Source organism: Leuresthes tenuis, unplaced genomic scaffold (assembly GCF_036924035.1).
Source record: "Leuresthes tenuis unplaced genomic scaffold, fLeuTen1.0.hap1 SCAF_5, whole genome shotgun sequence".
Lineage (NCBI taxonomy): Eukaryota > Metazoa > Chordata > Actinopteri > Atheriniformes > Atherinopsidae > Leuresthes > Leuresthes tenuis.
The window spans coordinates 18,052,338-18,073,052 of record NW_027325359.1 but is presented as its reverse complement, the minus strand read 5'-3'; the positions used below and the strand labels follow the sequence as shown (position 1 = coordinate 18,073,052).

Below are 20,715 nucleotides of genomic sequence, written 5' to 3'. Positions count from 1 at the left end.
AATTTTTGGTGTTTTTTTTGTTTGTTTCATGAAATCGTTAAGAAACAACCGATGCATTGAGGTGAAAGAGTGCACATGTATCCAGAAAAAAAAGAAAAAAAAATATACAGAATTCGTGTTTATCAGCACAAATAGAAAAGCTTCTGTTTCATGAGCATTTCATGTTTTGCCATGAGACCAGGCTGATAATGCGCATAACTCTGAAAGTCAAAGTTTGCATGCATCCCATGTCTCTTTGGCTTTAAGCTGCAAACAGACCAGAACAATAATCTTTCCTGAATGTGTCGATTAAAGATGACATACTGGAAGATGTGCATGTGGGTGGGCAAACTGCTACAAAGTACTCGTAAAAGGTGTAACAAGGGAAGGGGTTGTTTGCATGAATGAAAAGTCTTTGTATTCCTTTCACAAACCACCTAGGTGAACATTAAAGAGGCTTAAATAACAACATGCATTCTCTCCCAAGTCGCTGTTAACATGAAATATTGCTGAAGTAAAGGGTGGGAGCGAGGTAGGGGCAAGCGCCAGCACATACGTCTAAACCTCACCCCTCTGCTCGCTCCCCTTAAGAGATTACATTATGGTGCATGCCATTGTCCAACTCCTTCAAGACAAAGCCTGTTCCACTGTGCAAACAGTGCGCCTTGGAAAGATTGTAAAAACAAGAGGTGAATGTCAAAGGCAAAAGCGAATAGGATCTCTGCCTTCTTTTGTCAAGCTGGTGAGGTATGCACAAACACATCGCTGCGTGACAGAGAAGAAAGGAAGGCCTTGTGAAGGAAGGAGCCGGAAAAAGTTGGAGCATCTTCGCATGAAAAGGCCAATACCGTGAGAAGTTTCCTGCCTGACTCCTGGGTCTATGGAAAAAAAAAAAAAAACTCTGCAAGTATTTGGAGGAAAGACCCCCAGGAAAACACAGAGGGCAATACACTAAAGACAAAAAACACAAAGACTGACTGAATGATGACCTAAAGCTGCCAAGAGTATAAAGGCTGTGAAACAATGTTGAGTCCAAAAAAAGAAAAAGAAGAGTGCAAATGAACATTTTCACTAAGAAAGTACATTGTCTTAATTTGCAGCAAAGTGAAATCAGATGTATGAAGACCAGCCAGCCTCGGTTAGGCTTCCAGTGTCCCAGCCTAGAGTCAACCTTGTCACGACCCAAACAAGGCTTTAACTGTCAGGGGCAATTAATGAGGGCGACCTCGGCTCCCTCTAATTTACAAGGCCAGAGCCAGCCTGTAATTAATTGCTGCGTGCATAAATGTAAATGAGTCCACTGGGGAACTAGAGGGAGGCGGGGGGAGGGCTGTCAGGCCAATATTCCAGCAGGGAGCAATCTGCGAGAGAGGGAAATGATTTAGAGGACAGAGCACAAATCTGCTGCTCCGTAAAACACCAAGAGGTTGGACGTGAGAGGAGACTTGTTGAGATGGAGGAGGTGGTCGTCAGGAGTGGTTTTCAAAACAGACAATAAATATCTGTGGACTCCTCTTCCGTATGTCCATATGTCTTCATCAATTATCTCATCTGCCGGACTCAAACTCCCAATGTCACTCTGCTCTTACATATTGCTTTGTGGTGACACGTTTTTCGAAGGAATTAGTCCACGTATCTAATTCAGTTGACACCTTAAGCACAATGCAAACAAGTCTTTTTCTTTTATTCTGTGTCTGTTTTGCATGCCCACATCCACTGTTGAGGCAGACTTCAAGTTTAGACAGTCACTGACCAGATATATTCACTAAGCTGCATTTTTCAGCCCCATGAAATCTTATGATTGCCATCAAACTTTGCACCCCTTTTCTAGTTGCTTTTGAGTTTTTTTTCTTTTTACATTGATAATCTAGGGATAACTGATTCATTTATATACACACACAGTTTTTTGCAGCTGCATTGGATGGTCCCAGTAAAATTATGTGGGTACCAGAAGCCAAATGACGGGTGGAAAGAAAAACTTTTGTTTCTAATTCAAGTGTTTTGATTATGTCAGATTAATCTGATTGTTGTCTTCTCTACACGCTGAAACCAACTGCGAGTCCCTCTCTCATTGCTCTTATCAACTTACCTTTTCCTCCAGCAAGTCATGGAGCTGCACAACAACAAAGAATACGTAAAATCAAAGAGAGGCGAGCAAAAGAAATATGTAATAATTCATGACAACTACAATAGCAGCTGTCATTTGTAAATCCTGTGCACAAAAAGCCACCACTTAACGCCTTTTGTGCGCACTGTGAACAAACAGGTACAGAAACTATTGTCCATTGAGATCTGAACAAATGTGAGGAAAACACACGTGAACTCTACAATATATGGGTCCAAGCAGCGACACTTTAAAGACACAGGCACACATGCTCACACACACACACACACGGCCGGCGCAGCAGCAGTCACAATAGCGTCTTTATGACAAAAGCTCCTTTTCATTACAGTACTTTACAAAGACAAATGAGATTTTTCCTATAGTGGGCCTCCAGTAATAACAATTGACATCACTGGCCAGCTTACGTATGCTTCCCATATTTAACAGGGAGACCCAGTGTAAGCTCCTTGAGAATGAGACTAAACAGCTCGCTGAGGCAGCAGTTTTCTCTCCTGCTGCAGCAGGAACCATCAACTCAAGAGACTGTGGCTTTTATTTGGTTACACACCAGCTGCACGCCAAGACAAATGAACTACCTCTAACAATATAGTAGTGTGACTGATCTGATTGGTTGTTTCTCATCTTGAATCGTCTCAGACTGAAAAATAAAACTATATTTGCTCACAAAACATCCAGAACAGATGCAGATACAAGAAGTGCGGTTTATGAAGGGCCCATAACGCTATACCAATGGCTCCCACCAGAAAAACTCACACACACAGTGCTGCTACCATTAAGCATATCTTGTTTGTTCTTGTCAGTGACCCCGTCTGGAGCAAATGTCAACAGGCCACGATACTGCTGTCTGTCCGATCATCTTGAGTGTGTTGGAGGAAACCTGAGGTCTGAGCACAGTCAGCTGGACACTCGAGCCCGCACCACTCCTCACATCACTGAGCACCACCCACCGTACTTCTGCTAACCCAGCAGCATATACAGAACATAGCATGCCATATACAAATAGGTAAAAGCCAGGGGCTTGTCAGCTTCATGGCCGTGAACGTGCGTTCATGGCCTACAGGGTGAACCTGATTTTATGTAATTCACGACGATGTGCTGCTTTCAGAGCCATGAAGTGGTATTTTTCTATTCTGAGGCACACAGTCCACATCCAGCCTCCTTCATTCTCGCTACTGCCAGCCCAAACACTCACCACTGTCTCACGATGACAACGGCCCGATTAAAGACTTCTTTACAGCCTGGAAGCCATGGCAACGCCCTGCGTAGACAAGCTGGCCGAAGACCAATTGGATTCGGGCTTTGGCTCAGTGGGTGGGACCATGCTATCCTGGCCATCACTACCTGACCACAGGATCATTTCAGAGGCCTCGCACTCTGAACTCTGCTGCCACGCCCCATTACTCCAAACCACTACGAGTGGTAAAGTGAAGGCTAGATGGCTAGATCTTTTAGAGGACTGTGACACTTCTATAGATGGCAGGAGCAGAGAAGAGAGCTATAAAAACAATGTAAACATAAGGTCAGTATGCAGATAGTTTCTGTTCAGACTTTAAAGAGACTATTGACCATTTTCAGTTTGTTGTAGGTAAGACAAATCCATTGGCTGAACAAATGAGCAACAATTCCTCAAAAGGCGTGCCTTATTTGTCTAGAAAACAGTTTACTGTTAAGAACATAAACTTAGTTTTTGTTAATTGTTTTTTAATAATTACAAATAGTGTACTGAGTGAGCAGCACTGAGACTAAATTCTGAGTAGGAAGGAAAAGAATCTATCATGCCTGAAGACAGTTTAAGTCAGCATAAATATGCTAGCAAACAACTAAATACTAAGAGAAAGTATTCTTTAAGATAGCTGATAAATGGAGAGAATATACTACAACTCTGATCAGAATGCAACAATAAAATGCTTTTAAAGACAAATTTAAAGGTGCATTCCAGCAACATTAACTGAGGAAGGAGGAACCTCTGTGCAAATCTGTGTAAATAATCTTGAAGGTGTCACTTAGCACACCTACATGCAGAGTGGTGTAAAGCTATGATTATAGCTCATCTAGTCCAAGTATACAAGCATGGGAGGGGAATCGATTTATTGATCAAAAATTGTCTGAATCTTCTATGATATATGGTGATACGGCCCGTTTCGGCTTGTTTGCGTTGTTTTTTTCTGTTATGTCATAGAACAAAACAATGGAGAAACAGTTTAACTGGAGAGGTCAAGCGGTTCAGTTTAAGAAGCACAGTTTACTTCTCTTACAAATGAGATGTCCACTATATTTGCTGTTACTTTCTGTTGTTACTGGCTCCTTCTTCTTCTTCTGTGTACTAGCTGTTTCACACACTCTAATCGAATGTACACATTTAGAGCGATTTACTGTTATGGCACTGGGGTATGGAGAAGATTAAAAGCTGTAAACTTTTACAGGGATTTAACTGAAGATTAAAGCATTATAACCTGACTGAAACTGAGGCTAAATTATTCAATTATCTTCCAAACGGAATCCTTTGATGCTAACCCCTCCACATGTCAAGGTGTCTCGAGGAAGACTCTGAACCATCCACACTGCGAAAAAAGCACTGACTATATCTATATAGTATATAAGTATATCATAAGAAGCTCTGTATGGGTGTTTATGTGAATGAGTGAATGACACCCACATTGTACAGTACTTTACAGAACCTAATAAGGTTAAAAGATGCTATATAACTATGGATATTTTAATATGCAACCACCACATACTAACTTGCTGGAACACCCCTTTAAAAAGTACTTTAGCAAGTTCTGTTTTGTGGTTCCCCTTCAGTTATTCTTGTTTTTTTCTAGCTAGGCCTCTGTCTTCCAAGTATCTCAAATAACTAATCTTGTTATTGTAATGCAGAAATATCAGGTAGCTTATTGAATTAAAGTAAAACTGAGTTAAATAAACTCTTATTTATGGCCTATGGTTTGGACTACATAAAGCAGGCTAAGTGTGGCTGTACGGTCTGTCTATTCTTACGTAATATAAATGTGTTGTATGCCTTATATTGCATGTAACTGTTTAAGTATATTTTGCATGTATGTCTGCACTGTTCTAGCTAAAGCATATGTGCAGCGTGTGGTTCTGTTTTGTCCATCTGAGCCTCATTTGCCACTTTCAACAGCTCCATCAAAATAATCCTAGAAAGATTCATAGTAACAGCACAGCAAGCCTTTTTCTCCTCGCCACAAACATTTCAGCACATTTCCTCTTTCTTTTTAATCCTTGAAGAGAGAAACTTGCACAGCAATTAAACTCAAACCTTCAGTGTAGTCGAAGCCAGTATAAGTTACAGTATCAAATTCACAAGTCTATCACCTGGGAGCAATTTGAGCAACATCAACAACAGACTTTTCATCACAATGTAGTGTAAATAATTTTTTTGTTTGTTTTTACAGTCAGGGAGTGCCACAGGGGTGGAGTTGATATGCCATGACAATTCAAAGACAGCAAGCTCGGCTATCAAACGAACAAAAGATGGTAAGTGTACCTTCAAACACTTTCATTCAGCTATCTAAACCTCACTGTGCTTGCATTGTCCTCTATATCAAACCCCACCCAGCAGCACAAAACCATTCAAGAGATATTTGCCAATAACACCCACATTTCAATATTGACTACCTGTGATATGTCATTATGCTGAGTACACTATTGTTAAGAGTCGTTAAGAGAAGTTATGAGTCATCTTTTCTGTGCAGTTCGGAAAATACCCTGGAAATCAATCACCATTTGAGGGTTTGGTTAATCCAAAAGAGAATATCTTCCAGTTATTGGGGTGCTTTTTTAAAAAGCTTCAGTTTATTAAAGAATGCAGAATTCAATATTTTTGCTTTTCCTAAGCACTTTTAATTCACCTTGCTGGAAAATGTCAAGGAAATGTGGTTGGAGAAATTCATTAGGACTCTGGAAAAGAGTTGCCACACTGCAACAAGAATCTGACCATATTACAGCTGTATTATGGGTAATTCAATAGTGAAACTATAAACTAAATATTCCACAAAAAATCTTTAGGTACTTTCTATAATTTTTTGTCAAGTTGTTTCAGGGAGGATGTATCATATCTGATATATTATATCATAGTTCTATCATGGGTATCATAATACACCCACAGTTCCAAAAAAGGTTTTCTAAAATTAAAGAACAGAATGCAGTTTTTTGCAAATCTCATAAACCAATTCTTAATTCCCAGTAGAACATAGAAACCATATAAAATGTTAAAAGTAAAGCACTTTACTGTTTTATGAAAGAAATTAACTAATCTTGAATTTGTCGTCAGCAACACATTACAAATATAAAAAGTTGGGACAGGGCAACAAAAGACTAGAAAAGTGAACAGCTGGGGGAACATGTAACTAATTAGGTTCATTGGCAACAGGCCAGTAAGATGGTTGGGCACATAAAGAACCCGTTAGAGAGGCAGAGTCTCAGAAGTTAATAAAGGCAGAGTAATCAATAATCTGCAAAAAAATCTATGAATTGTGGACCAATTTCAGAATCATGTTCTTCAATGTAAGATTGCAAAGACTTTGAGTATTTCTTAATCTACAGTGCATAACATCATCAAAATAATACGAGAATCTGGAGACGTTTCAGTCAGCAAGTGACATGGCTGAAAATCAAAATTGGATACCTATGATCTTTGGGCCATCAGGCAGTGAAAACAGTTCACTGTGCCATCCACAAATGCAGGTTAAAGCTCTAATGCAGATAAGAAGCCAAATCTGAACGAGATCCAGAAACACATCTGTCTTTTTTGGACTAAAGCACTTTTAAAATGGACTGAGGGAAAGTGAAAAACTGTTCTCTTGTCATACAAATCAAAATTTGAGAAATAATTTTTTTTGGAAACAATGTACGGCACGCCCTCCAAACTAAGGAGACAAGGGACTATTTGGCTTAATGTCAGGACTCAGTTCAAAAGCCTGTATCGCTAATGGTATGGGAGTGCATTAGTGACTATGGAACTGGCAACTTGCACATCTGGAAAAGCATCATCAAGTTTTATAAAGATTTTAGATCAAACCTGTGCTTCCTTCCAGACAGCATCAGGGAAGGCCTTGCATGTCTCAGCAAGACAATGTTAAACCACATACTGCAACTATTTTAACAGCTCGACTTCACAGCAAATGAGTGCCGGACTGACCTGCCTGCAGTCCAGACCTTTCACCAACCAAAAATATTTGGTGCATCATGAAATACTAAAAACAACAAAGAAGACCCAGTACTGCTGAGCAGCTGGAATCCTAAATCAAACAAGAATGGGACAAGACTGTTGTTAACTGAGGAGGGGGTGGCGGTAAGCAGATTAAGATAAAGTTGTGTTGCTCATCTTATTAAAAATAATTAATTTTTTTATGTGAAATAGTTAATATGTCTCACTTTCAACATTTAATCCTTATATTCATGTGCATGAATCCCAGTCATGATAAATAAGTGAGAGCACAAAATGGTCTCTCTTCCTTTCAAAAAGATTAGTCCTATGCTAAAGGAGATACTAAAGAAGCAATTTGTATTTAGAGAATTCAAGCAGGCTACTTCTGGGTCATTTCATTCTGGAGCGTTCATAAACAGAAAAGGCTATTCGATTAGATCCAGTGGCTCAAAAAAAGATCAGCAAGAACACACGAGTCTCATGTCAGGAGAAGTCCAACAAGTTCCACTATTTTATCTGTTTTTCTATCTAATCTTCTTTTCTCAGTCCTTATTTGACATAAAAATTTAAATGGCTACCGCAGAAGTTTAGGATTACACGCTGACATTTGCGCTCTAGCTGTCTATTGATCTGGACCGAGTTTATGGTCATCAGCCGTCACCATCTGATCTTGGATTTCTTCTGCCTTCAGTTTGAATGCGTTCGATGTAATCCATAAAGAAAAGAAGGCATGCTAAGAGTAAAAGCAGGAGAGACTGAATCAAAGTGGATGGAGGAGGGATTGAAAACTGTCTGAGCATAGAGACACGCTCGTATGTAATGGCCTTTTTCTGTTAAATCATCAGGGGCAGAGTAATTGCCAAAGCATCTGCTTCTGTTGCAATCCAAGACTGTGTCTGCTGACTGACAGAAAAAGACTCATTGGAGCACTTGTGTCAGTCACCTGGTCACTGTCTGCTCTTTGTAGAAATACAAAAAGTCTGCAACCTGATTGGCTAGTCCAAGGAGACTGACCAAAGCACTGAAATCCTGTAATTTATGTGCATGAATTAATAGAGAAACAAGAGTGGCAAATGTTTTTTCCAGAAATTATTTTTTTTTTTAAATATTTCCTGTTGGCAGCTGTGTCTTAGGAGGTTGGTTTAAAGTACCGGACACTAAAAAAGGGAGAATTATTCATTTTTACAATGAATCGGCCCCTTTAAAGTGAAACAATGAAGTTATAGAGATGGGATTTACATAAGCAAACCACAGGAAAGCAAGCCTCTTTTGTATGCAGCATGAGAGAATCTAAATACATTTTTATTTTATTTCATTTTTCCAAATGTTATATGCATCTTCTGTGGAAATAATCAGACAAAGGTTAACATTCACCAATCAGACTGAGAAAACAAAACCATTCTATCTGCCAGGAGTTAGGTCTATCAGCACCTGGCCATTTTTCACATAATTGTAGGTCAGATAAACTTATCTATAGCTGTATTCTTTCTCTCCTTTTTGTGTTCTACTTAAGACATCATGAATGTGCTTTTGGGAAATGTTCCTATGGCATTCAGATCAATGTGAAAATGTTTCAGGGTGCTTGAAATACTGAAGAATTCAGTGTGGCCACGCAGGTTCTTTTTTCTTTGGTTCTTTCTTTTTTTTGTGTGCATGTAATTCAGAATGACAGTTGCTTCCTCCAAGAATACATAAACAAACCCTGACCTGGCAAAAATACTTCAGCATTAAAGGAAAATTCCAACCTGCTCTGCCTTGTATATGTGTGCACACAGCATGCCGTGAGTTGGATTTGTCCAGTGCCTTCCAGGACTTTTTGATTTAATGTTACTTCAGTTATTCAGTTGCTACATTTTCAAGAAGGACTTTCAACACGACAGAGAATGATGGCAGCTCTTTGTGCTGTGTGTCGGTGGGGAGGGCGATGAAGCGTTTTTCCACTTGAGAAAAAAGCATGAGGGCAGAAGTAGCGATGCCGCAGGTTGCCATGCCGTGTAACAAACAAAAAGGAAAACACAAAAAGCACGTTAGGCACAACTTTCAGTCCAGATGATCTTGATATGAAGAATAAAAAATATTGTTTATGCTGAATGTGGATACGAGCGTTTTTATGTTTTCTCTGTATGCAGGTTGTGTTACCAGTGCAACAGTTGCTTGTTAAAAGCACTAGTGTGAGCTAAACATTAATAATCTAACTCAGTCCTTTGCAGATATATGAAAACCATTGTTAATGTTGCATTTATCGGAAGGTGAAGTGAAGTGCCCTGATTCATAAAGAGAGAAAAGGCAGAGCGAAAATAGCTTAAAAAAGGGTCAACTTTATTTCCTCAAGCTACTGTGAGCCAGAGAATGATGTCAAACAAAGACTAAATACTGTATGTAAAGCAGAGAAATGAAAAGGACAAAAGAGTGGATGTGCATGTGTGTGTGTGCAGAGGACATGCTAGTGTCATGAGGATCTGGTGTGTCAAGTAAGCTCTTATTCTAAGCTTTGAAACAGAATGGTGGGGAGCAGGTGCTGGAAAATGTGCGGCAGAAAGGAAAGGTTACTACCATAAAAAAAAAGAGGGGGAGAGGTCAATGAAGACGGAGGCCTGTTTTCTCCACTCTGGGAGAAAATGAGGAAGCTGTTTCCAAGGATGTGTGTTGTCGGAGAACAGAGGAGGGATCCACAGAGCAACACGTCCACCCAGCAGGAAACACACTCACAGGCACACATGCAGACAGAAAGGCCACTCAGTGCAGACATCTATAACAAGGACGTGCCATATGATGCTCAGAGAAACGTTTTTATGCAATACACATCTGACTGCACAGAAGGACATGCACGCATGTCCCGTGCACAGTATGTGTGTACATGTAAAAGCACCATAGAACCAGAGTGAGCACACAATTAGTCCCACATTTGTAAGATTTCTTTGTCAACGCTCATAAAAACACAAAAGATGTAATAGTGTACAAACGCACACACACACACACACACACACACACACATTGTGCTGTACAAACACACCTAAGCTCGAGTTGTGGTTGAAAAACATACATGCATCTTCCGGCATGCTTCAAGTGCTCATTCTCCGAGGCCCCAACCTTTCTTTTCCAGCAGCAACATTGCAATTTGGGTGTGCCGTTGGGCCAGAGATAAGTATAGGCTGACTAATGTGCACTTAGGATCCAGGGAGAAATACTTAGGGCTAAATGTTTAATTTGTGTTTGTACAACACATGTCCAATTTGGGGGCTGGTGTCTTTTTCAAAGAGCCCAACAACAAATAATTAAGACTCTCTGGATCAGCCACAAGCTTAAAATGGTGGATTGGAGGTTTTTGCGACGAAGGTGAATGACATCCTCACAAAAACAACATCTGGGAAAACTTAAGTCTGCAACACCGTGGTCAGACTGGAAGATAGATGTGGAGCTCAAAATGCAGGAGAGATAAAAACAACAGTGCTGCAAACATAACGGTGATGAAGTCAGGTTTCTTCTTTTCATCAGGTAGTACTGAGCATCTGATAAAAGCCAAGATTTCAGTGCTTTTCTCTCTCTTTCTCTAACTCCATCTTTCTTGCTGCTGTCAGATGTCTTGATTTCTACTGCTTTCATTCCCTGTCTGCTGCTGAAGAGCCCCACTGCATCAGACTGCAGGAAAATGACTCTCAATGTCTTAGTGAGTGCATGTGGGATAATGGAATAATAGCAGAGAAATGGCTTTATTTACTAAGAATTAAATCCCAGAGGTTAGCCTTTCATTGGATTAACAACAGCGTGAACATTTTCAAAACTCAATATTGCAGCAAAGAAAAATATACTGAAATTGATATTTCCAGAGATGGTTCGTGATTTTTTTTTTATTTTAATAGCTAAACTTGTGTGGATTCTGGAAAAGAGCACGAGAAGAATCATTTTTGAGAAGCAGAGTGTAACCAAAAAAAAGCCACTTAGATCAAATGAGACACTCACAGAATAGAATAAAAGCATTATCTGTGAAAACGGAGGTCCCCAAAATTTAATTTTATATTGATTTTATCATCAAACGATTGGGTAAATTTGCAGGATCTGACCCATGTTAATCTTTCAAGTCATTTGATTTTTTTCTGATGATAATAAGTGCAGAATTTCTCCAGATGTGAGGGAGATTTTACGCACAGTTCATAACATCGTGTGGCCGACAGAATCATAATGCACCACGCAGGGGCTGTCCGATGTTTTCAGTTTTGTTGTCACGTGCTGCTTCCCACAGAGGAAGAAGAGGGGCAAAAAAGAAAAGAAACGAAAAACAAAAAAGAGCTGCAGGTCTCCCCCAGACAGCGCAGAGAGCGCAGCCATGCAGCCCGGGACAATGTGCTGAATTGGCAGCCTATATATAAGTCTGCCATTTGGACACTCTAATGCCACTTTACCTTATGAGGGAAGGACAACCCGCAGCACCTGCTCAAAACAAAATGCCATAGGAGATCAACTTCAGCGAACCCCCCTGCACGGATTGTTTTTCAGACAGACACTCTCACTTACAAGAGAGGGGAGGGGGGTCTATAAATTGTTCTGCCAGACTCCAAACAATTAAAGTACTTGTTGGAAATTGTGATTTACTGCGCGGGCCGGTGCGGGCAGGCCCGAACTGGCTACTGGAGAGGATCTGTCAACCCGGGCAGTTCTGACTCTGAACAGAGGAGAGATTTGATGTGCAGTTAAAAAGAAAAAGAAAAAGACGACGAGTTAAAAACAATTCAACGTAATCCTGGAAGATTGCGCATTCTGATTGAACTTCCAAAGTGATTAAAATGGCGATATCACTTACTCAGAAATCACTGAAACACTTATCCGGACATTGCGTTTCCTCTTTGGTGTTTTTTCAAGCTCGTTTTTTGTCATGCGTGTGTGACCACTCTCTCGCTCTTTTACTCTGAAAGCTTCTTATCTGCGGGCGGCAGAGGCTTATCTCGGAGGTGTAGCGTGGCTTTAAATATGGGGAACACCCTGAAGTGGCTTTATCGCTCTTTCCGAAGCAGCTGCTTGTCCTCCTGTACCCCCTGTCCCATCATCACCGTGCACTCGAGGCCAGCCTTTTCACGGGGGAGAAGCTGATTGTCCGGGCTGAGAGGCTGGACGATCATGGGGATTACAAACAGCTTCTGCACGCATGGCTCAAGTTCAAACACCCGCAGTTAACTTCGCACTTAACCAGCACTGCCGCTCATAGGCTGCGCGGCTGTCAAAGCGCAGTGACACTTAAAATGTAACCATGCAGGGCAAACACGAGGCAAATCTAGCAGAGAAATAAAAAATAAAAAAATAGAAACTTACTGACTCGTTTTTCAGCTCTGTCGCTGTGCACGGACGCTGTCCTGTATTGTCTCTCAATAGATTTGTGTTATGGCGCTTTCGGGTCTATTTTAATTTATGACTCACGCATTCTTCTGGGATCAACCGTCCTGACCTCCAGAGGGGAAAGTTAACTTGGGCCTTGAGGATGCAACTCTTTTCTCTTCTCTGTTGTATCCCAGCGCATGTATGTGTGGGATGAGTGCGCGATGGGTGTGTGTGCAATGCTCCACTGTTTCCCTGCGGGCTAACATATACACCCAGTCGGGTACGCGCGCGGTTACCACAGAGGTTTGTTGGCGTTCGCAATCATGGCCACCTCTATGATGGGATAACTTTTGGAGCTCTTTGATATCTTGCAACTAAAATCTAAAAGGCTGCTTCGACAGACAAGTCCAGCGCGTTTAACCCCCCTTTTTTTCATATTATAGCTGCAATTTAATGGATTTCTTTGTATATGCGCTCAGTGCTTAATGATGCATTCTCTCGTGCAGTTTTAACAGTGAATGACAGTGACGTGTCAGACAGTTGATGCAAAGTTGCACGGTTTATTTGCATCATTTTCTGTTTGAAATAAACCTTAAATTGTCCTCCTTTGGTGTGGAGTTCTTAAAGGAAAGGAAGAAGATGGGATTCATTAAGTGACAAATGTTTAGAAGTTACATTTCTGTTCATGTTTGTGTGCTCTGTCACATACTTGTTGGTCTGATTTTGTTTGTTTGGAAGCCGTTGCCAGATTGGGACAAAAAGGGGCGCAAAATTGAGCTTTTTAGTGAAGTTTTATATGACAGTGTCGCTCATTTTAAGGCTGATTTCGGAACCACGTGGAGAGAAATTAACACATATTTCTAATTTGCAACTGTGTCATAGAGAATAACAAATGCGTACAGCCGAAAGAGACAGTTATGAGCTGTTAGAGTTATTATACATTGTTTACATAAACTTGTTTTAGTGATGCTCTCTGACAGTCAGTTATAAAAGCCATAAATTCATATTGAGATTATCCATCTGAAAAGAGAAACTTTTAAACATTCTTAAACCACCTGAGTCACGTAAGGACGAGTCTAATCACTGACCCTAAAGTTGAGGTTAAAACGCAGTGATGCAGCCGGAATCTGCTGTTGTCATCGCTGTTTGTTGTTGTGGAAGAGGAGATAAGCGGAGTGCGCACCGACTTTTCAAAACAAGCAGCCCGGAGGACGCGTCCCGGTGCTTCCCCACACTCATGCAGATGCAGGACTTCTCTTACCTCCTTTCACTCCTTCGACATTCGCTGCGCCTCTCCTGCAAACTCGAGGGATTGTCAGCGAGTGGATGACCACAGGGACAGAAACAGGAGTCAGTTCAAACAGCCTTCAAATCCCGTGCGTAAAGTCACCATCGCTGGAGCGTGTCGGGACTTTGGTAACTCCTCTGCTCTGTTTGCGCTCCGCCGAGGATCTGAAAGTCAAAGCAAACGCTTCGGCGTAAATGTCAGAAGTGACGCTGAGCCTGGGAAGCTGTCAGTCGGATGTTATTCTTTTTCAAAAAATAAAAAAAAAGTCATTTCGGTTTATTTCCCGTACGGTACAATGTGGAGGCTTGATGAGAGCGCAGGGCACTGCCGGGCAAAGAGGCAGAGGCAGGATAACCCCTCCTCTACCTCCCTCCCTCACTCACTCACTCACACCCTCCCCCTCACTTGGCTATTTGTCTTTCTGCTCGTCTGTGTCACTTTCTTTAAGTCAATTGTCCGCGAACATATGAAACAACAGCAACGTTATTTTTTCTCCGTGGTGTGTTTCATTTGATTCTCTTTCTCTCATTTTACTTTTACTTCCCTCCTTTTATTTTCTGTTTCATTTAAATTCAGTCTGTGAACACGCGTGTGTGCGTGCGTTTCGCAGTCACCCGGTCTTGGTGAGAAGCTCCACTGAAGACTGGACACATTGTAACTGTGGAGTTTTGTTTACGTGACAGAAATCACCTCAAAGAGAAAACGCACGCTTTTCGTTCAAGCCAATAAAAAAATGTTTTTTTTATCTTTTTTGATTTGATATTAAATCAAGGAATAATCTCACTGGTTGCCATTCATGACAATTTATAAAGATTTTTTTTTAATGTCATAATTGCAATGAAAATTTATTTGAGAACAATCGAGGGATTATTTATCCATTTTCTTTCTTTCTTTTTCTAAATATCCCGTCTAGTTCTACCAATATCGAGGCCTGGAAAGTTCACTTTTCTTCCCTCAATTTACTGAGAAGAAAAAGGATTTATAGAAAACAAGGCGATTACAAGAAAGTGAGGGAACTCCGCGTGCCGAAAAGCCAACTGGTTCCAGGCGCGTTAAAAGCGATCAGTTGAATACAAACGGTTCTCCTGTTTTGTCGACCATCGTGCGCTGCAGAAATGAAGTTTCAGCGTCCTGACTGAGGCGCGAGCTCTTTTCTTCATTACGTTTACTCTCACGCCACCTTTCGGCGGTTTTAGTGCGGGTCATCGAGTAGTGTCCGCTGAGTGTGTTCCCACAGTGCGTTTGGAAATGGATAAATGCCTACATGAAAGGAGAATTAAGTTTTAAGTATTTAGATTATTGAGTGACTTATCTGGCATTACAATATTTAGTTATTTTTCTATTACACATAATTTCCCTTGGTTAATGAGGCTGAATATAAGGGCTATAAGAAATCTCGGTCCCCAAAAATGAACTGCATCAAAGATAAAAAAAAATAAAAAAATGTTTTTAAATAATAAATTGATTTAGTGCATTTTACTCGTTTACACGTGCAACAGAGAAAATAAACCGAATGAAATCATCTTTCTTTATGATTCACTGACAGATGAGCTGACCTACAGTATAACGAAGTCATTTGACTGGGGTGATATTTTTGTGTTTCTTTGATACGGATCAAACAGCCTTGATGCCAAACTGCACAATGAAATGAGTCACTGGAAAAGTAAAAAAAAAAAAAAAAAGAAAGAAAGAAAAGCTGGACAAAAGTGTCCATTCAACAGAATTCCGCCAAAAACCCTCAACAGATGCATGTCGCTAGAACTGAGTTTGAAATAATTGGCCTAAAGTAGTTTGATTGGCGAGTGTGTTTTAAAGTGCCTGTCAGATAAATCGGGTAAACTTTTTAATTACGAAATTCCCGATATAGTGTGCGCTGTGGCGTTGTGGTTAACATCCTTACAAGTAGTTGCTGGTTCGCATCCCGACTAGGATCTTTCTTTCTAGCTTTTCTCACCGTACCATGCCTCTCACCCAGTAACAGCTGGGATAGACCCGTGGGTGACCCTGACTTGGAGTAAGCGCTTACAGATCATGGATGGATTTGGTTTATGTTTCTATTCTTCTTTTCCTTTAAATTTTTTCAACTTAGATAAAATGCAGAGGAAACAATTTTTGTTCATATTTCCAGAGCGATATGAACACTAATGGAAAGCTAAGCTCATCAGGTTTCATCTAATTATTGATAATTTAGTGTCAAACATTGTATGTAAACCGAGACAAATGATACGATAACAAATCTCCCAGCAGAAACATAAAAATAAAGATGGGGATCAAGCTTTATTGGAATCCACTATGTAGCTGATCATCAAGAAACATGGTTGATTACTTAACCTTCCTCGCGACTATGTATTTATTTAATACTCATTCATTTATTTGTTTGTTTATTTTTCTGATTTTTTTTAATTTTATTTCATGAATATGAATTCTAAGGTATACTTCCATTTGTCTAAATTTTCAGTTGTTTATATGAATGTTCAAAGACAAAATGTTGTGAAATAAACACGAAAATGGGTATTTCTGACTTTTCTTCCCAATTGGTTCTCAATAAGTCTTTATGGATGCCAATTAGCTCCAAATCTCAGGACTCACTAGTGCTTGACCAAACTGTGTTTGTCTGGAATGTTTCGTCGTAAGAGTGAAGTAATAAATACCTCCAAGAGGTGGCAGCACAGAGTTACAGTCGCTTACTGTAACAGAACCGTAGAAGAAGATGGGACGGGAAGTGGCGTTGGAAAGAGTGCGAATTGTTGACAAATTCAGCTAGCTTCTGCTAGGTGGCATGAGATTTTTGTCGACATTTTAACAAAAGCCGTAATTTATAATGAGCTCTCCACAGGATAAGCACGGCACAAAAAGACCCGCTTCTCCCGCTGATGTAAGTGACATAATAAAAAGTGATATTGATATTTGGGAAAGACATTAAATATTTAAACATGATTAGCGTGGTGTTAGCCCGTTAGCCAACGGTTTGTATTCGTAAGTTTTATCGTGAAACCTGACCGTGCTGCAGTCCCAAAAAAAGTTATCCACCTTTTAAGGCTTACTTAAAACCCTTTTGCATACATTATACACGTCACTGTCACACGTAGCAATGAATCAGGTGATGAATTCAGGTTAAATTACAGCACGTTTAATAATTTTTCGTGAAGAAAAAATATTTTGTCAGAATGTTTAGGAGTAATTATTAGAGCACAAGTTATCTCCCTGTGCTAAGATCCGTGTATTCTGTAATATAAATAGGCAATATTAAGTCAAATAACAGCTACTGTGTAAAACTAAAACGTTATTGATCCATATTGACACACATTTTGCATTTCACACCTGTAACACTTTTCGTTTTGTTTTTTATTTCACTTCACTAAACTTTAGCGTATTTTTCAAAAGAATGGAGCATCCAGAAAAAAATCGAATCGATAGGGAAAGATCTTCCAACCTGAAACTGTCACACAGTTTATAAGGTAAAGATAAGTGGGGTTAACTTGGTTGTTAATCCTCCGAATTTAAAGATAAACCATTGTGAACAGCAGCTGGTCTGTCGACAGCTTCTTAAAAGCTGAAACAAATTAATCCGTCTGCAGAAGAGACTTAATTGACGGTAAAATTCGGAACATCCAACAATCAGACCGCACCATTTGTACTGACATAATCTAATGCCGTGTATGTCCCGTGTAAAGCTGCCTGTGTGTATTTGGCCTGGTGGTGCTTGCATCTCTCTAACTTTTCACTCTGTGTTTGTCACAGACACACTGAGTTGTTCTTGCTCATAACTTCTTATCATTGTTGCCAACTTAATGGGTTTGTTTTTCAAAAAGTAACCCTCTTACATGAAGTGACTGCTCGGACAAAGTGGGGCTAGATTCTGTGCAATTTATTTCCTTTGAAATAAGACAAGTTTGATCATTTCTGTGAATTGTCTGTTTTAATACCAAAGCATTTATTTCTTAGTAATGCAGTAAAGATAAAGATAAGAAAGTGATGTTTTAAAGTCATTTTTGGTGGCACTCCTAACTGAAAATAGGAGCATCATTTCTACTTTTCTTGTTACACCTTTCATATAAAGCCTTTGTCACAACTTTTCTTGTAATGTGTTTCAGCTTTTAAATGGAAAAAAATAGAAGTATATCAACAAATTACATGAACTTGTTGAAATATGAAATATCTAGAATATCTAGGTTTAAATGATCTGCTCAAAATAAGTAACTGCAGGAATCAAGGCTGCTTTATAGTTGTTGCTGTTCCCCACCTAAGTACAGAGATGGCTTGCCCTGTTAGAAACAGCCTTTTATGGCTTTCTTTAGAATAAAAGTTGTTAATAAAACGTAAAATGTTTTTTACTTGGCAGGATGGATCTACTCAGTGGTCATCTGCTGATTTGGGAAGCGATGAGAGAAGGCAAAAGTTTTTACGGTTGATGGGTGCAAGCAAGGTTTGTTCCATGTATTTTTTTTTTATCGTTTTAGTTTTCACTTTTCTAGCTTGTTGTTGGCAGTAGTTGTGACAGTTAATGATTGTTTCTGTTTTTCAGAAGGAACACACTGGCCGCCTTGTCATCGGTGACCACAAGTCAACGTCCCACTTCCGAACTGGTAAGCTTCTTTGTTTTAGGATTAGTGAAATGTGGCAATTGGTCCGCAAACACAGAACCCGTTCAAACTAATGTGCCGCTCCACGTACCCATGCTGCAACGTCCGTACGCCCAGTGCAATTAACCTGGCTCCCCCACTACACATCGGCCATGCAGATCTATCCATGTTTGGATAGATCTGTAATGGCTGGATGTGCCTGTTGTGACTGGTGTCTCCTCTGCAGGGCAGGAAGATAGGAAGATCAACCAGGAGCTGGAGATGCAGTACCAGCAGGGCATGGATGGAAAGCTGTCGGGTCGGAATCGGAGACACTGTGGTCTGGGATTCAGTGAGGTGAGAAAAAGAAAGTGTTCCTGCCACTTGGAGGTAGTCTGAAAAATATGAGGAATGCTCTTGAAGTGTAGGGTTCTCTTGCTTGTGTTCTTGCTGTTGTTGATCCTTTAGCTTTACTGGCTGCAGAAAAGATTGAAGAGACGGTGTGCAAAATTCTAGAAATGTGAAGTGTAAAGGGATTTCTGTGCTTTTCACCTTCCTTGTTAATGTTTTTCACGCTTCATCCTCTTTGTAATGAAGTCTTTTGTCACCGTCCCACTCTTAGCTGTAGCTAACTTTTATCCAGTCAGCAGATAAACTATGGATATCACATCCACAGGCCTCATGCAAGGCTTATGAATCAATGTCATGATTCAGTTCTGATTCTTGGTGTCCTGATTCACTTCAGAACTCATTCTAAACCATTCTCATATTCAGTTAAAAATAATACTGATTTCAGTATTCATACAAGTCCACTATGTGCAAATATGGTGGATGTTTGCTTCAAGGTAAGTGTACATAGTGTAGAGTTAATATACAGTACTTAACAGGGTTCACTGGTCAAAATTCAAATGCATAAATAAAAACAGTGGGCTTTAGATCATCCATCTGAAGCAATGCAGGTTTTTGAATTAAAAATACTACACTCCTTTCTGCACAAAAGAAGAAAGTTGGCACTCCTAATTATTTCTAAACAAAGTTACCATGTGGCATGCACCATTCTGCTATGTTGAATGGGTTCGTGAGGTGAACCTACCCCCCTTAGATTTTAGGTTGATTCTTACAGCAGTGTCAAAAACCAACTGCTTACTAGGGTTTTATGTTGTCCTTCTGACAAAGTCCATGTGTGGACAGAAGTTTTAGGAGAAAATCATCATTTTTGTTCTCTTGTCCACAGCCTGAGCCAGAGCCAGAGTTGATCCCCTCACCACCAGTGGACAGTCAGACAGAAGAAGCGAAGCCAGAGAAGTCCACCAGGGAAGAAGGTCCCACAGAAGCTCAGAACAAAGACTGCGATTCCAGTCCAAAGGAAAAAACACCAGAGCCGGCCAAGTCCGGCTCAGACAGTGCGGTCGACGAGCGGAAACACGACTACAAAATGGCCTTTGTGAAATCAGCGTAGGGCTGAGGGTGCAGCAAGGCAGGGATTAGTTTTAGTAATTTACAAATTTGGACAGTTTGATTTATTTTTTTTGTTGTTTGTTTAACTGTAAGCTTTCTCCTATCATTTTTGTCATTTTTTTTCTGTGTAGAGATGTACCCTCCAGAGCTCACTGTTGAGATGCATTCTGCTGTGCATGTTGTGAAAGAATGGAGCCTCCAGGCTGGAAACCTTGTTTTTGACTGCGAGGCGTTAACTGACGTTGAGAGGCAAATGATCCGGTTTTTATTTTGTCTGAACACTTTTAGTCATTACATCTGCCTTGAATTGTGTTGGATGAAACAAGATGACTTGCCATTAAGCATGATTGGTGTAGACATTGTGACTTTTGTCATTTCTATTTTGAAAACCAATAAAAAAAAGAAAAAACAGGTGAGAATTGTAAGGTTTGCTAGTTGATGTTGTATACAAATATATTGTTGTTTTTAGTATTTTCTAGTGTGGAAAAGAGAGGAAGGAACACTGAGAAACATCTGTGCTTTTCATATGGATGATATATAAAAGATGGATGTGGCCACAATCATGTTACCTTCTGGTTTATGCATCCATTTTGAATTCTTGGAATTTAGCATTTTTGCCGTCGCCATCTTGGTTTTTGAGAGCTCCTGCACACTAAGCATGTCCATATAGCTTTATAGGTGCTATGAGTAGCCGTGGCTCAGGTGATAGAACGGGTTGTTCAATAATAATGCAAAGTGTGGGGCTTTTGTGATGCATGGCAGCTTAAACACAATTTCGGTGCTTTCTGAACCTGGCCAAGGTTAAGTGCAGAACATTTCCCAG

The 20,715-nt window shown here is 40.2% G+C and overlaps 2 protein-coding genes across 4 annotated transcripts in view; one reads left to right on the top strand and one right to left on the bottom strand.

Annotated features, from left to right (window-relative positions):
- The window catches only part of LOC140307469 (transcription factor SOX-6-like), a 114,241-nt gene extending 100,006 nt beyond the window's left edge, over positions 1-14,235 (bottom strand). For 2 of the 3 annotated variants that reach the window (XM_072386373.1, XM_072386374.1), the window contains exon 1: positions 13,846-14,235. The gene's annotated coding sequence lies outside the window, so the exon portion shown is untranslated. The remainder of the gene's footprint in view (positions 1-13,845) is intronic. The other variant, XM_072386375.1, reaches the window with a different exon arrangement.
- A 2,331-nt stretch (positions 14,236-16,566) lies between these two features.
- On the top strand, positions 16,567-20,450 carry cunh11orf58 (chromosome unknown C11orf58 homolog). The gene is made up of 5 exons (XM_072386372.1): positions 16,567-16,747; positions 18,215-18,298; positions 18,398-18,458; positions 18,682-18,791; positions 19,669-20,450. Exons 1-5 carry the CDS (start codon positions 16,694-16,696, stop codon positions 19,891-19,893), a joined length of 534 nt encoding a protein of 177 aa, XP_072242473.1. The 5' UTR covers positions 16,567-16,693; the 3' UTR covers positions 19,894-20,450.
- Positions 20,451-20,715: the final 265 nt, after the last annotated feature.